General features: G+C 44.7%; 1 protein-coding gene across 1 annotated transcript in view; it reads left to right on the top strand.

The window, feature by feature from the left end:
* LOC126156199 (uncharacterized) overlaps window positions 1-18,123 on the top strand; it is a 103,761-nt gene that overhangs the window by 15,011 nt on the left and 70,627 nt on the right. The window contains exon 2 of the mRNA XM_049916288.1: window positions 14,978-15,369. Within this exon, the coding sequence (XP_049772245.1) occupies window positions 14,978-15,369 (392 nt within the window). The remainder of the gene's footprint in view (window positions 1-14,977; window positions 15,370-18,123) is intronic.

Below are 18,123 nucleotides of genomic sequence, written 5' to 3' on the forward strand. Positions count from 1 at the left end.
GAAATTAGGTGGAGGGTGTGGAGTTGGTGGGACACCACGGTAAAGGCGCGGCAATGGGCTGGGGATGATAGCAGACACCAGTGGGTGGGGGAAATTGAGTCTGCAGACGATATACAGGGTGCGGATATGTTGGAGGAGAAAGAGAAGATGTAGGAAGGGGATAAGATCATAGAGGGTTCATGCATGTGGGACAGGACGCAGTTACGAAAGGCAAAGTGGAGTGTATGGCGTTCAAGTATTTGGAGGGCATTATAGAGTTTGGGTGGGGCAGAAACCCAGGCGACGCTGGCATAACAAAGGATGTGGCGGATCAAGGATTTGTAGGTGTGGAGGATGGTGGAAGGATGCAGTCCCCATGTCCAGCCAGACAGGAGTTTCGAAGGTAGAGTCTATTGCAGGCTCTGTGTTGGATCGTAAGGAGATGAGGAGTCCAGGTGAGATGACGGTCGAGGGTGAGGCCGAGGTGTTTCAATGCAGGAGTGAGGTGCATACGACGACAATAAACGGAGAGGTTAAAATCGTGGTGCCAGAAGGAGCGGGTGGTAGGACCGACGGTGATTGCCTGCAGAACGGCTACAAATTCCTGCCCCTACATACAATAGTCCTGCAGCAACATCACTGGAGAATTAAACACGCGTGTGACAGCAAGAGGAACACGAGAAAAAGTTGACATGAAAGCACCGGTAACCAGAGGAACAGTAATTTTCCGTGGTCAGCTATAAGACAGTTGGATTAGATTGTTTAACATGGATGACCACCAGACGTAGAGTAATAGATTTATGTATGTCGGATCACAATCCCAGACGTGGCCTAGAATTTATAGGCAACCAAGTTATAGGTTTTTATAAAGCGTCCTTAGCTATACAGCACTGCGTTACTAGCTTGGGTACCGTAATAACCAACTACAGAATGGATTTCATATGTGACCCAGTGTAAGATTGTTTACGTTTCTTAAACTCTAATAAACACTGTTTACAGTACCTTTCTGTACTCTCTACTAATCACAACCATAGAGTGTCAGCTAACAAATACCTTACAAATCAGTTGCTGCATGGTTTCTAACATCATTCTCCAGTATGTAAAAGGAATACATGCAACTTGACTGCTGTCTTGGATGCTTTCCTAGAAAAGAAAACCATTTGACATGGAGCTATGTCAAAGGATGATACAAAATAGAGGTATAGTAACAAGGTAGGACTTAACGATATACTGATAATGCTTTCCCGAGAGAGAGGAGTGGAGATGTGGTAAGTCGTTTACCGCACATTTAACTATTTTTTACTTTGTTTTCTCGGGGTGTATCCGTTGTGTACTATAAACTGCGTTCGACCCATATACAGTAGCACGCTCTGTGTGTGGCTCAAGTACTGTCTACCTGCACTCATTAACAACAAATCCCCACGTATCACAGACAGCAGAGGGTTTCCAATGCGTTTGTGATTAATCATGCCCACCAAAACGACGGAAAACCTATTTCGAAACCCTCCTCAAGAAGAACGAAGATAAATGCGTAGCACTCCATTTTCATGACACATCTTGGACATAAATCGAGTCTTCAGTTGCATAACTGCAGTGATTCTAAACCAGTGACAGTGTTTATGAGGTACATCAATCCTCTTGTATACATTTGCTTGACCAATGTTCTGTGTGGAAGAGACTGTTGGAAGTTAGCAGGGTCGGTGGAGCAGTTAGAGATTTATTCCACCTGACTACCATTATGACTAAACGGAATGCTGGAATGTGATATAACATGCGTTGCTTACTATTATTAATGAACCGGCGCCAGTAGTTAGTCACCTGAAGGCCTCGGTGCGACGTAGATTGTTTAAAATCGGGACACAGCGTGCCAACGTCCACCCAACGTTTGCTACGTGTCGTAAGCAACACAAACCACGAACCTTATATTTCTGGAAGATGTTTGGCTCTCAAAGACAATCGTGCTCTCCCGCTGTCGATGCTATTAGCTGTAAGCAATCTTGTGAAGCAACAAATCATCCAACTAATATTGTAATGAAACAGGGTATTGCAGCAAACAAGAACACGGACCTACGGTGATAAATGAAATGTAATTCAGAGGCGCAGTATCCTCCAATAAAGCACATTTTACAACTGCAAACAATTTCTGTTACAGTAATTTTTGGCACCTGTAGTTAATTCGAGAACTCACAAATGACAGAGTATCAGGCTAACGTCTTCCGTTACGCGCCTTATGACGACACCTCACATTTATGTTCATAAATTATCTTTACAATGAATCAGGCTCCGTCCTTCAGAACAGTGCAACATACGTTAGCCCCTTTTAGAACAATCTGTACATAGAATTTAGGTGCCGGTTTCATTTAGGATTAAACAATTAATTTTGCACTGCCACGCGGGACTTGTACTGATGCATCTACGACAAACACTCGCTCGCCTGAACATTACCACATTACACAATAAATTTAGATACGTTTAACTGCACTCGTCTCTATGGCCATCTTGCGTATGGTAAATCCTTGAAGACTTACCGGAAATTCACACCAGCACCGAGCCATGCAAGAAATCCCTTACCCACGACGATGAGACTGCATCTTGATTGCGATACGCGATTCTACCGTTGTTCTACATTTCATCACAGTTACAGTGAGTCTACATATCACACAATCAAAATCACTGCCTCGCGTACGCTTTTACTGTCATATGAAACTGAGGAATAACCTATCGATACTCAACTGCTGTTCCAGACACTCGGAGCAGTGCCTGGAAAGCCATTTGTACTGTAAAAGTACTTACTGACCGAATAAAGTTAGCATTTCATCGGAGCGGTCAGATACGGGTCTGTCTATCGTGAAAGATCCAGAGCGACTCTTTCCTCAATTCCGTGCTTTAGATTACATTTAAAAAATATTTTTTTAACCTGAAGGGTTAAAATTATGTCGTGTGACTAGGGCCTCCCATCGGGTAGAATGTTCGCCGGGTGCAAGTCTTTCGATTTGACGCTAATTCGGCGACTTGCGCGTCGAGGAGGATGAAAGGATGATGATTAGGACAACACAACGCCCTGTCCCGGTGAAAATTTCCGACCCAGCCGGGAATCGAACCCGTGCCCTTAGGATTGACATTATCGCGCTTACCACTCAGCTACCAGGGGTGGACACCTGAAGGGTTAAGAACAAGTGGAACTATTTTCTCTCGACGCCGATACCTAGCAATATCTTTTGCCATCGAAGTCCTGCAGAGGAGGTTCCCCTCAGCATTTACAATCCCACGCGCTTTCTGATGTCAGAACGGTGTTACTACGCTGAAATTGTTCTAGGAGGTACTTAAAACCTATTATTCTCCCGCGCTCCCATCCCACACTCCCATCTACATCTGGCCACATCAACCAGTGAGCCTTCCCGCTCGAGATGGCTCAGAGCCTTCTATACCGATCGTTCGACTTATGTCTGCCCAGTGCCTTCTGCATACTCTTGTTTACATTTACTTTTATTAATATAGAGAAATATATTAATTCACGCCGCCTTATGGGTGGCGTGAATTACTTTGGTTTAAATTTTGATGAGGCCCTTACGTTATTATTATTATTATTAATATTACTATTGAAGCCTTTAAATAAAACTGCAAAGTAGAGTAGGTATATTTATACAGTACTGCATAACGTAGTTGCTACTTTACGCTGTGTTCTGTTTATAGAGTTGGTGCAGCATGGCGTGTAATTTCACATGCCAAACACCTGTGCTTTGCATTTGTCTATTTCCTCAAAGATGTCATTGTTTCGTCCATTTTTACAGTTGCTGATCATCGTTTTATAGATCTGATGCGAGCATAGCATAACTTTCCAACCACAATCGGATGGGAACAGTGAGCGCCATACAACCCCAGAAAACTATACACTGCACTCGTGTCACAAAGAATCTATTGCTTTTTTTCCCTTCGGTGTCGAAGGTTGTAGTTTTATCATCATAATATATCGGAAACTACGCTATTTTAACATTACAACATGTTTAAGTGAAGAACCATGTAGCCCTAATTGTGTTTATGTTATACAATTATTTCTCTCTTTCCAGTACCTCTTGGTATGGTTTCCAAGCACTACAACAATACTACAGAAGTGATAGCACAAGTATTTTACACAAAATATGTCAAGCTCTCTCTGTCTGGAGCTCTATCATGCATAAACAATACGTTTCTTTCCCTTCCGAGCCGTCGGTTACATCACCACAATACTCTTAAATGAATCAGGCTCGTTTCTACTATTTCTACTATACACCAATAAGGAGTGCTAACCTCTTCGGCGTGCATGCATCCAGAAAGATCGTATGTAATTGAATTGATGACGTGAGTAGCACTGGTAAGGAAGAGTCTTCGTAGAACGGTGGTAAAAGTATTGGAAGGAGAAAACCGGTCTATATCAGTAACGACAGTAGATTGTGCCAGTTTGGAACATGTGTTATGCTCTTTGGGAAAGAAAAATCGATTACGTGGATTTCAGCTCATTCTGTTCGTTCACAAGACGTTGAATGTAATGTGTACAGTGCCCTTCTACTTCTGGTCAGTTTCAAATTAAATCGGGGACAATGGTGCAGGGAGTACTGGTTAAAGACAGAGGAATAGTTACAAGATGTATAGAGAGATCATGTAAAGCTTTGCTCAAGATCCACGATTGCGAGAATACTTTGTGACTCCAATTCGCATAGGCAGAGATGGCCAGTCGTAATGTAATCTTACCGAATTTAGGAAGTGTTTCGTCTAAGGAACATAGTTTTTGCAAATCCTTTCTGCTGATGGCTATTTACTACAGTAAGACGCAGTATGTTTTTATGTGATGCAACCAGTGTAAAAAAGTATCACATTGCCTACAAAAAAACAACACAAGAACCTTCTATTGTGTTGATGATCTGTGGGATACAGTCTTCCTCAAGTACAGGCTTCAGAACTTTACACGGGTCTGTGAGAGCGACTTCGATAAGTAGCCACCTGCTTCAGTTGACCAATACGTGCGTATTTAATGGGATCACAACATATGCTTGAAGTCAACACGCAGACGGTATTTGTTTTTGATATGTCAGAAGAGAGAGACGTGGTAAAATCTTGTCCAGTTCTCTGCCTAGAGACGTCAGCGAAGCTTTTATAGTTTGTAGTGTTACTCTGTTGTATTTTATAAAAATAACGAGGAGTGAGAGAGAAAGAGAGAAGAGGAAAAAAGAGATAGAGGGCCACTGTGTTGTTAACGAAGACTTCGACACCATTACACTGTCGTATTTCTAGCGTAGTAATCACAGGAATACGGTAAACGAGATTAGGTCATGTACAGTGGGATATCTATAGACAGTCATTCGATAAGTGTTATGTGTAGAACAGTAAGTATTATGAAACTTCCTGGTAGATTAAAACTGTGTGCCCGACCGAGACTCGAACTCGGGACCTTTGCCTTTCGCGGGCAAGTGCTCTACCATCTGAGCTACCGAAGCACGGCTCACGCCCGGTCTCACAGCTTTACTTCTACTAGTATCTCGTCTCCTACCTTCCAAACAACGTGTCGGGCATGAGTCGTGCTTCGGTAGCTCAGATGGTAGAGACTTACCCGCAAAAGGCAAAGGTCCCGAGTTCGAGTCTCGATCGGGCGCACCGTTTTAATCTGCCAGGAAGTTTCATATCAGCGCACACTCCGCTGCAGAGTGAAAATCTCATTCTGGAGACATCCCCCAGGCAGTGGCTAAGCCATGTCTCCGCATTAGCCTTTCTTTCAGGAGTGCTAGTTCTGCAAGTTTCGCAGGAGAGCTTCTGTACAGTTTGGAAGGTAGGAGACGAGATATTGGCATAAGTAAAGCTGTGAGTAACAGGCGTGAGTCGTGCTTCGGTAGCTCAGATGCAGTCGGCTCTCAGCCGTGGCAGCGTGCGGACGGCCCCGCGCGCCGGCCAGTGGTCCGCTGCAGGCGTTGTTTACTTCCGCGTCGTAGCTTTAAGGCTTGTGTCCGTCCACCGTGAACATGTCGAGCGCTTACCGCCGTGCGACCCTTAAAGTTTCCTTCCCAGCTGAACATGCGAGACCTCGTGCACATGAAGTTGAAACGTTCATACGTGATGAAGTTCGTTTAGATCCTAACCACGTTATCGGAATCAATTTTTCGATCATGAGTAGTGTCGTTTATATTAAAATGACAAACACCGAGGTGTGTGAAGATGTTATTCGCCGACATGCCAATGGAATTAAGTTCAAATACTCTGATGGTCACGTCGGAGCTGTAACACTTGAACTCGCAGAGTACGGTCAACGCACGATTACGGTGTTTGAACTACCTTTTGAAGCGCCGAAGGACGAAGTTGTCTCTGATTTACAACCATACGGTAACGTCATCGGTTACGTAGAGGCGAAATGGCAAACCTTCACGACCTACCATGTCCTTAATATTGTGCGTCAGCTCAAAATTGAACTGAAAAAACATATACCATCATACCTGACAATTGGCGGGGTGCGAGCCATTGTCATGTACGACGGCCAACCCCGAACATGTGCCGGTTGTGGACAAGAAGGCCACGTCAGATCCGCCTGTATGCGACGCCGCCTGATCCAGACGCCGATCGGCGAGGAAGCGTCCCCAGCGGTGATCACTCAGATCCCTGTCATATGCCAAGGTTGCCAAGGAAGGTAGCACCTCCACTCAGGGTCTTCCGGCTCCGTTGACGTCGTCTGATCAGGTAGATGCTACCGCTACTGAGATTCCTTCTGAGGTGCCATACACGCCAGATCCTGACCTGCCGAATCTTCGCGGCACTGTGACTGAAACTGCTACTGAGATGGACGTTGATTCGGGAGTGGTACCTACTTCTGCTTTCCTTCAGACTGGTCCGGAGTCAGACGAAAGCCACCCGCAATCAGACTCTGAACGACATGTTCGAAAACAAGGGTCGACACGAAAGAGAAAGAAACGTAGCCGTACACCCACTGATGAATCCATTCTACGGATGGATACCAGGGATGCAGACCCGAAGATGGACGGCAAACCGCTCTTTGATGACCAAAAGTCTGATGTGAACGACCCGCCACAGGCGATCACTGCAACGAACATCCCTCCTTACTGGCGCCGTCGCCCCCACAGGTCGACGTTGAAGAGAGCCTATCCGCTGAGCCGAAAAGTACGTCTCCTCTCCGCGTGGATGATGTGCACAACCGATGCCCTACCGCAGTATCAGTCTCCTGGGCAGACAACGTGGAGATCGATGGGACTGGGGTGGACGGTGCTGATGATGGGGCGCCCCCATCGGTTGTGCCCGCGTCCTCAAACTCTCCACAATAGCAGCCTCTTCAGCGGACCGGCAAGATCGACGACCTCTCGCTCCTAAAGAAGAAGCCCCACCTGTGCCTGTGGGACTCCAACACCAGCATTATCGTGTCGCAACGATTAACCTCGCGACCATTCATGCGCCCCACAAACTCCGCGATATGATTTATGATGCGGACATAGATATTGCGCTTTTTCAGGAAGTGCATGTCGCCGATTTTTCATCACCACATGGCTTCACGGCGCATCTTTCTCCCGCTTCGGACACCGGTAGTGGTGTTGCCATCTTCCTGCCGAAGATGTCCTATACCTCCCCAACGGCAGAGGTATGGCCCTTACTCTCTTTGGTGTACGCATCGTCAACATTTATGCGCCGTCGGGCTCCAGCTACCGTCGTGAACGTAATGCCTTCTTCGCGAATGAAGTTACACCCCTTTTTATGGGACCACACGATGACTGGGTCATAGGTGGAGACTGCAACTACACCCAGCGACCTCAGGATCAATTGCCGCGTCACTCACCATGCGCATCTCTGGAAACAGTCGTCACGCGTCTACAACTTGTCGACACGTGGAGACATGTTCACGGTGATCTTATTGGCTTTACGTACTACACTGCGCACTCATCTAGTCGACTGGATCGCATCTACATCTCGAGATCCCTAATACAACACACTCGACAGGCTGAAATCTGGCCTGTTGCTTTCTCAGATCATGAGGCTTACTTCTGTGATGTTGTTCTCACAAGACAGGCAGTAAGGCACGGACGTGGTTTATGGAAACTGAACACGGCACTTCTTAATTCACCTGACTGTCGACTTCTAATAGAAGACACTTGGATCACATGTAATAGACGCCGTCCCACGTATCCGTCTACCATATCCTGGTGGATCCAGTGTGCAAAACCTGCTCTTCGAAAAACTGTGATCCGGAATGGCAAAGATGTTGTAGCCTGGAGGAAGAGCACTATGGACTTTTACTACAGGATCCTACGAGAATGCTCCACGATGCCAGCATCCCCTGAGCGCCATACAAGGATGAACCATGCTAAGACACAAATCTCCAATCTCATGCGGAGGCATTTGGAAGGAGCGATAGTACGATCTCGTACTGCTGATCGCATGCCTCATGAACATCCGTTGATGTACCATATCATCCAAGAACGCCAAAATCGACGCCGAAAATTGATTCACGTCCTAACAGACGAAGAAGGGCGTCGATACGTAACCCAATCTGCAATAGGGAATGTGCTTCACGCCCACTACCAGCAGCTCTACGCCGCAATTCCACATTCCCCAGAGTTGATCGAGGAAGTCTCACAGCTCAACTTCGGTGGTATCCCAGGAGATGCGGCGATTGACTTGACTGACGTCAGAGGTGACTGATGATGAAGTCCGCGATGCGATCCGGGCAGGAACCATCAATCGCTTTCTCTGTGCGGCCCATGTATACTCTGAATGGTTCTGAATTTCCTCGTGCGCGTTAATGTGCATTTTTTTCTCGTTGTGACAGCATCTACTTACTCAGTGACAGGTGGAGGGCTAGACAGCCTTCCAATTAATGGAACAGCGATTTTAGAATGTAATGCGATTTCGCAATAATTAACAGGGATCTGTACCTTTACGGGGCATCTCTTACTCGTCGAAATCAGGTGGATTCAAATGCTGTATATCGATGACTGGAGGATTCTTGAGAATATGCGATACTCTGACAAAAGGGGAGTTGTGAGCTTTATACCGTTTCTTCTATGTATTGCGGGCAAACGTATTCCAACCTCTCGCATAAGTCTCGCAAAGTGACTGCAGTGAGTATATTAGGCAGTAATATGAGGGTTCTACAGAGAGACCATAAACAGCACAAGTTCCATCCTTTTCTTCTCGTTAAATAAGAGACGACCTTCTTCCGCGAGTTTAGTGTACCTGTAAATGGATAGAGCCACATCTTAGTAGGCAGACTAATTTTACTTCTACATCTATATGCATACCTTGCAAGTCATCGTAGGGTGCGTGGCGGAGGGTACCCTGTACCACCACTGGTCATTTCGTTTCCTAGTCCTCTGGCAAATAGAACAAGGGAGGAAAAGACCGTCCATACGCTTCCTAGTGAGTGCTAATTTCTCGTATCTTATCTTCATGGCCAATCGCGAAATCTATGTTGGCGACAGTAGAATCCTTCTCCAGGCGGTTCTCAATAATAGTCCTTGAAAAGAACGTCACATACACTCCAGAGATACCCATTTGAGGTCTCAAAACATCCGGTCACTAATTTGGCCGGAGCCAATAGAAACGCTTCTACATGGCTATATTATGAGGGAAACGTAGGTCTGCAGACTCTTACATGTTTGGAATGTGGCATTCAGTAAATAGGTATTTTGTTATTACTGGCTGTGTCAGTCTTTAAGTGATATTTCGAAAAACAAAAAACATCTCAGAGCGTTTCGGTTTGCAGGAGGGATGAGGGGAAGCGTATTCTTCGACATTCTGGTATTTACTCCAGCGACATTTAAGCGCCCAGTCCTTCTGAGAAAGACAGAACAACTTTTGTGAGTCTGGAATCATTAACAGCTGTCCGGCCCTTCGAGCAGTGGATTGTTGGAGGGAACGGTACAACCTTACACTCGGTAGAAGGTTCACGACCCGGTTTCGGTGGTGGAAACCGTTCACATGCGACCAGGTTTCGGGGGCGGGGATGGGTCCGGAACCGGAAATGTCATGGCGGGAGGGGGGGGGGGGGGAGCGGGGGAGCGGAGAAGAGAGTGAAACGTGTCCTACTGCCCCCCTCCCCCCACTGACCGACAGGTCTCAGCAAGATTAGTTTGGGAGGAGTACACCAGAAGTCTAAGTGACTTTCTTACATCAGCATGACAGTGTAACCGACAGACAGAATGTAATTAGTGTTGCATATCTTCAACTATTTGATCATGCTTACCAACCAATTTGTTATCAGAAGAGGTGGCTACCTAGCCTGCGCGATGCCTCCGGAGACGTCATGGAATCATCTGTGATAGTTACCTGGCATCAAGAAAAAATTTACTCACCATGCAGAGGGGTCTCATGATCAATTTGATTAATCAGTCAGTCAATGAGATTGCAGTGACGTGCCGCCATGTGGGTGGAAGCAAGGGCTAGAGTACCGCAGATATGATCCCAGAATTGGTGTGGTAATCAGGCGTATTATGATGTATTGTTAGAGGTGTATTGACAAAATTATATCCCCATTTTGGATTGGGTAAACTGGAGTTTTTAAAAATCAGGAGTCTATTTCAGGGTTGCAACTGCTGTTAGCCCAAGTCACAACTGGTTGTCCTGCATTTGTGCCATGACCAGCAGTAGGAGTGGTCATGAGAGGTCGGCAACCCGAAGTCGCAGCTTAAGTCTGTTGCGTGTGGCGGTACAAAGAAATGTTCCACCTGGCCAGCTCTTCAGGTACACAATACGCTCGGTAGATGGCGCTGGACTAGACTGGAGGTGACTGGTCCGTTTTTTCGTCTTGAGATGCCGATTCAAGTAATATAATGAGTACTACATTCGTATAAAAGATCTGTTGGCTACGATTTGACATGCGAGTCATAAATAGGTACAAGTGTGTTTCATTCCCCAATGATTTTGCTACAGGAGTCATATATATAGTGGCGGAAATTTCCAGTGTTCTAATCTTCCGGTGGCTATTCACTTTAAGATCGACAGGAGGATGTTCTCCTGCTTGCCGGTGGTAGCTTGCTGTCCTATCATTATCGTCGTCATCCATCTCTCCAACACAGGGCTACTGGCTAGACTAATAGCGAAAATATTCTCTCTACATCCAGCACTTATCCACGAAACTGGATAGAGCTTCCGTCTAGTGCTTGATCAATAGTAACTACCCCTCCTCAACTTTCAAGATTCACAGCCATAGGAAGGATCGGGATTTTACCCGACAATTTTTAAATTTATCACGGATAGGAGGAGGGAACTTGGACTGCACTAATATTCTGTGTTGGCCATCTTCTTTTGTGATGTCATAGACTGTGGCAGCATTCCAAAGTGCGCCAGAACTAACTTTATACCACTATTGTCGGTCCTTCCCTCAAAATATTCACTTTGAACTACGTTTCAGAGTTCGTCAAATATAATGACTCCATGCTACGGTATTTGCTTTAACTTTTGATACAAAATGTTTTTTATCTTCTACTGGCAAAGCTAACTTACGCTATATGCTATACACGTACATCAGGTATTGTGTCAGTTTGTAACAATTTTGTTTAGCAGAGATGATGTATGGCAGCAATCCGTAAAATGATGTCCAACTGACAGAGTGACTACCATTATACTATGACATAAAAATATACAGTGAAAATAAAGTCATCCACATTGTACAGCAGGTCACTAGATACTGCCAGTTTAGCTGAAACAGGTTTGTAGAGAAAGGGAAAGAAATACAAATTAATATCACACAACAGTGAGTCTGGACACTCCTTAAAAATATATCACTTGCAGATAATAAAATAATTAATAGGATTATTTACATAGCAGTATTTTGTATACAAACCGAAATGTCATTAGAACAAGAAACCATTTCCAGAAAATCGATCGTTGTGTCCCATTCTAATTCAGTCTTATGCCGATACCTTAGCTTCTGACTTCAGCAAGGCGTACTGGTACTTGCTTTCACCTTTCCACTTCGTCTGACGCTTCTTTATTAAGTAGGTTTAGCATATCACGTATCTTTCTAGTCACAAAAAAAGGGCTTCTGCTGAGCCTAGTGGAAGCCGTCTGTCCACTGTACCACTCCCTTACTAACGGTGCACTCTTCGTAATTCTACAGTTATCGGAGGTAAACGAGGGGAGTGATAGGTTATCCTCAATCTGTACGTAAATCAAACAGTATTTCTAAGAGTAAAATACTTCAGAGGGAGACAGCAGCTGAGAATCGTGTGAGATGTGCTGTAATCCTATGCCCATTGTTGTTTAATGTAAATGTTGAGCAAGAAGTAAAGTAGTAGCCGAGTTTTTCTATTTGGGCAGCGAAATACGAGTATGTGACGATGGAGCAAATAAAAACAGACCTGGAATAGCAAGATAAGTTTTCTTCTAAAAAGGGAATGTATTAACATCGTATATAAAATTAAAAGTTAGGGAAACATTTTAAAAAGAATTTATTTTGAGTGTGGTATTATATGGAAACGAAAAGTTTGCGATATACAGTACTGGCAGAAAGATAATGAAAACTTGTGAAATGTGGTGCTACAAAAAAATGTTGATGATTGAATGGGTAAGAAGAGTAATTAGTGAAGGGCTATTGAATGTAAATGGGGAGAAGACTTTATGGCACAACCTGACTAAAAAAAGGTCTAGGTTGACAAGATACATCCCGAGTAATCAAAGAATTTTTAATTTTGTAATGGAAGGAAGATTGGGAGACACAAATTGTAGAGGCGGAACAAAGGTTGCTGCAGTAAGAGGATTCAAATGATACAGTGATGAAGGGCTTACACAGGATAATCTGGCTTGTAGAGTTACATCTGACCTGCCTGCAGAGTGAAAATCATGGCCAGTACATAGTTCAACACGTCCTCCGAATTTGGATACAATGGACCTATCGTTTATGCGTGTGCAATTTGAACAGGAATGTGTAAAAGTACACGTATTTTGCATGTAGTAGACATTTGGCTTCAAAAATCTCCAAATCTCCGTTCCCCTCCCCGCTACCTCTTCCACCAAGACAGAGTGAAAGATCTACACTGTAGTGACAAAAGTCACGGGATAGCGAGTTGCTCGTGTACAGATAACGGTAGGATCACGTAAACAAGGTGCAAATGGGTAGTGCATTGGCGGAGCTGTCATTTGTAGTCAGGTGATTCATGTGCAAAAGCCTTCGGACGTGATTATGGCCGCACGACGGAAATTAACTGATTTTGAACGCGGAATGGTAGTTGGAGCTAGGCGCATGGGACATTCCATTTCTGAAATAATTAGAGAATTCAATATTCCGCTATCCACAGTGTCAAGGTTGTGCCGAAAATACCAGATTTCAGGCATTGCCTCTTACCACGGACAATGCAGTGGCCGACGGCCTTCACTTAACGACCGAGAGCAGTGGCGTTTGCTGAGAGCTGTCAGTGCTAACAGACAAGCAACACAGCGTGAAATAACAGCAGAGATCAATGTGGTTCGTACCACGAACGTATGCGTTAGGACAGCTCAGAGAAATTTGGCGTTAATGGACTGTGGCTGCAGACGACAGACATGAATGCGTTTGCTATGAAGCACAGCATCCCTTGCGACGCCTCTACTAGACTCGTGACCATATCAGTTCGATACTAGATGACTGCAAAACCGTGGACTGGTCACGTGAGTCCTGATTTCAGTTGGTAAGACCCGATGGTAGAATTGGAGTGTGGAGGAGATCTGGTGAAGCCATGAACCCAAATTGTCAACATGGCACTGTGCTGGCTGGTTGTATCTCCATAATGGTGCGGGCTGTGTTTACATGGAATAAGCTGGATCTTCTGGATGTTCGGCTACTTGGAGACCATTTGCAGCCATTCATGCTTTTTTAAGGGATCACATTGCGCCATGTCACCGGATCATAATTGTTCGCGATGAAGAACATTCTGGACAGTTCGAGCGAATGATTTGGCCATCCTGATCGTCCGACATGAATACAATCGAACATTTACCGGAGATAATCGAGAGGTCGGTTCAAAATGGTTCAAATGGCTCTGAGCACTATGGGACTTTAACATCTATGGTCATCAGTCCCCTAGAACTACTTAAACCTAACTAACCTAAGGACAGCACACAACACCCAGTCATCACGAGGCAGAGGGAATCCCTGACCCCGCCGGGAATCGAACCCGGGAACCCGGGCGTGGGAAGCGAGAACGCTACCGCACGACCACGAGCTGCGGACAGAGGTCAGTAAGTGCCCACTTTCACAGTTATGGACGGCTGTACAGGGTGGTCAGAAAATGTGTGAAATGCTTGTAGGGATGTTACAGGGCAGGTTGTACTGAGACATAAATGTTAAGAAAAAAATTCGATACTTTGCGCCGTTTCCGAGTTATTTAGCATTGAAGTTAGCCGATCAGATCGTCGCGCGCGTAAATTCAAGTTTCAGCGTAACGAGACGAAGCACTCGTTGGGCAACACCGCCCCTGGCAGGCCGCTTGAGTGTGAGCGCGCGACGCTCTGATTGGCTAAATTCTACGCTAAATAACTCGGAAACGGAGCAAGGTATGGAATTTTTTTTCTTAACACTTATGTCTCAGTACAAGGTGCCCTGTAACATCCCCACAAGCATTTCACACTTTTTCTGACCACCCTGTAGAGGTAGCATCGCTCAATGCGTCTGACTTCCAATGACTTTTTGGGTCCACGCCACGTCAAGGTGCTGCACAACGCCAGGCAAAGGTCGTCGACACGACATTAGCAAGTTTCCCATTACTTTTTTTTTACCTCATTGTACTCTCCCAACGCACATAATGCGGAGTTACTTAGCTTTAGTGTATCACGAGCGGAATGTGTAAATTCAAATGACTGCGGCCGAAAGTAAGCTCCCTCACCGCATTGTTATTCGTGAACATTCCTCCGGTACATTAGCTGCTCGAAATACGCATTAGAAAAGCTTGCTGATGAATCACCACTCCATGAGCGTTGTCTCCTCGACATTTCAAATGTCAGCAACCACACCCCTTGCCTGTAACATTTCCTACACTCGCTTGTGGCTTTGTTGTAGGCAGCAAACGTGACCAGCCCGGCTACGGACCTGCAGTACTTCCTGTACTCGAACGCCAGTGAGGAGGTCCACCGCCACCGTTTGGGCGACCTGTTGCGCCACTACCACAACACGTTGGTGGGCCTGTTGCGTCGTCTGGGCATGGAGCAGGCCGCGCAGGCGTACGGCATGGAGGAACTCCAGCGGGACATGGACCGCTGTTTGGCTGCAGCCGTTGTCTTCAGCGCCATGAGTGGCTTCGTTCTGACTTCGGAGAAGTACGGCGCAGAATATGCACAGGCTTTCAACGACGTAGAAAATTCAGAGCAAGCTCTCGCCAAGACCTTTGATAATCCATATTCTTTGTCGTATATGAAATACCTCTCACCGATTTTCGACAGTAAGGGAATTTTGTAGCTGCCCAAATCACTTACATTTCTCTACTAAATGTTCTTATTATGCTGTACTTCGTTTATTTATTCCTTCCAAGCTATGGTGACGACAGTGGACCATTAAACATGATTCGATTAAATATGATTTTGTGCTAACGATATGTTAATAGAATGAAGGCTTTGAAGAGTGCATGGCATTGCTGCTGGTCGGCAAGACTTAACGGAAGAGCAACGCCTCTGAAGTTGTCCATCGCAGTTCTGGACGAAACATTAGGATCAGAAGAGTTTCGTGACCACGACCTTATACCGCGAAAGGTGTACAAGCGGTAACGATATATTCTTTCATTAATCAGTAGAGCTGTTACTACTTATTTACTATATCGTTGTCAACTGCGGGAAAGAAATAATGTACCTATTAAGCCAAGAATGTGTTGGATTCAGCATCTGAAATATACTGGGTGAATCACCTAAAACTTGCAACGAAAATATTACAGAAATTTCATTTTTTTTTGCATACATACATTTTTTTTAAATGTAACAATCCTTACTGACTATTGTTTTTGAGTCACCATTCTTCTGACTGGTTTGATGCGGCCCGCCACTAATTCCTCTCCTGTGCTAACCTCTTCATCTCAGAGTAGCACTTCCAGCCTATGTCCTCAACTATTTGCTCGATGTATTTCAATCTTTGTCTTCCTCTATAGTTTGTGTTCTCTAAAGCTCCTCTGGTACCATGGAAGTCATTTCCAGATGTCTTTACAGATATCATATTATCCTGTCCCTTCTCCTAGTCAGTGTTTTCCACACATTCCTTTCCTCTTTGATTCTGCACAGAACCCCTCCATATTTACCTAATCAGTCCACCTAATTTTCAACTTTTGTCTGTAGCACCACATATTAAATGTTTCGATTCTCTTCCATTTTCTCACAGTCCATGTTTCACTACTGTGGTGTGCATACTGTAAGACCTTCGGTACAGACACCATCGGATTATTTGACTTGTCGCTCTAACGAAGTAGGCGATTGTCAGCAATATGTCTCGTGGTCTTATCGTGGCGTGTTTATCTTCTGCCATTAAGTCAGAAGATAGAAATGCCACTTGCACGCTTAGAGTAGCAGATTGACGGTGACCAACTTTAAACAGAATTTGATTAATTTTCACACACATTTATTAAAATAATAAAAATCATAAACCTTACTTAACTTCATTCTGGATGCTATTTACTATTGACAATCTGAAGTTCCTTTGGTCTTGGTACGTTAATCTTATTCTCACATATCTCTGATACATGACAAAGTGTCTATACATTTCTATTCATGGCTATGTACAGGAGTATGGTAATCTTATTAGGCGCAGACTGAAACTTGACTACAGACTAATGCAGACTAAGGCAGACTGACTAATCAGAGGTCTGTACACTCGTTATAATACCTCGTGCGTTCATGTATCACTGCGCGAGTGTGATCTATGAGGAGAAAAGGTTCTACGTTAGCAGCAATCTCATTGGCTGCGTTAATACACGGATCGGCGGAAGCAGCATTTGGTCCATCTCTAAGACAGCGCCATCTCATAGTGCAGAGACGGACGAGCGCTGCGCCTGCATTGTTGTGCTTAGCGGGGCGCGCTCTAGTGGGAAAGTTGTGTACGCGCTGACTACGCGTAACTATGTACACAACAACTACCATACAATGATGTGCTCCAAACGTACATTCTCAGAAATTTCTTCCTCAAATTAAGGCCGATATTTGATATTAGTAGACTTCTCTGGCCAGAAGTGCCCTTTTTGCCAGTGCTAGTCTGGTTCTGATGTAGCAGAATTTCTTAACTTCATCTACTTCGTGACTTTCAATCCTGATAGTAAGTTAGCCGCTGTTCTCATTTCTGCTACGTCTCATTATTTTCTTCTTTCTTCGATATATTCCCAATCTCTATTCTGTGTCCATTAGAGTGTTCATTCCATTCAGCAGGTCATGTAATTCTTCTCCACTTTCACCCAGGGTAGCAATATCATCACCGAATAGCATCGTTGTTTTACTTTCACTCTGAATCTTAATTTCACTTCTGAACCTTTCTTTTGTTTCCATCATTACTTCTTCAGTGAACAGATTGATCAGTTGGGGAGAAACACTACAGCCCAGTCTTAGCCCCTTTTAATCCGAGCATTTCGTTCTTGGCCGCCCCCTCTTATTATTTCCTCTTGGCTCCAGTACATATTGTATATTACCCGCCTCCCCCTATAGCTTTCCCTTATTTTTCTCAGAACTTCCGACATCTTGAACCACTTCAAATTGTCGAACGGTTTTTCCAGATCGACAGATGTTATGATTTTTCCTTAGTCTTGTTTGCAGTATCAACTGCAACGTCAGGATTGCCTCTCTGGACCCTTTCGCTTTCCTAAAGCCAAACTGATCGTTTATTTTCCATTCTTCTGTATATTGTTCTTGTCAGAAACTTGGACACATGTGATTTAAGCCAATAGTGTGATAATTCTCGCACTTGTCGGCTCTTGCAGTCTTCGGACATGTGGGGGACGATATTTCTCCGAAAGTCAGATATTATGTCGCCAGACACACAAGGTAAACCACATAAAGGTAAATAGAAGTTTAGTTGCTACTTTCCCCAATGGTTTTAGAAATTCTGATGGAATGTTATCTATCCCTGCTGCTTAATTTGGTCTTAAGCCCTGCAAAGCTCTTTCAAATTCTGATTCTAATACTGGATCCCCTATCTCTTCTAAATCGACTTCCATTTCTTCTTCTACCACATCAGACAAG

The sequence above is a fragment of the Schistocerca cancellata genome, chromosome 2 (assembly GCF_023864275.1).
Source record: "Schistocerca cancellata isolate TAMUIC-IGC-003103 chromosome 2, iqSchCanc2.1, whole genome shotgun sequence".
Taxonomy (NCBI): Eukaryota; Metazoa; Arthropoda; class Insecta; order Orthoptera; family Acrididae; genus Schistocerca; species Schistocerca cancellata.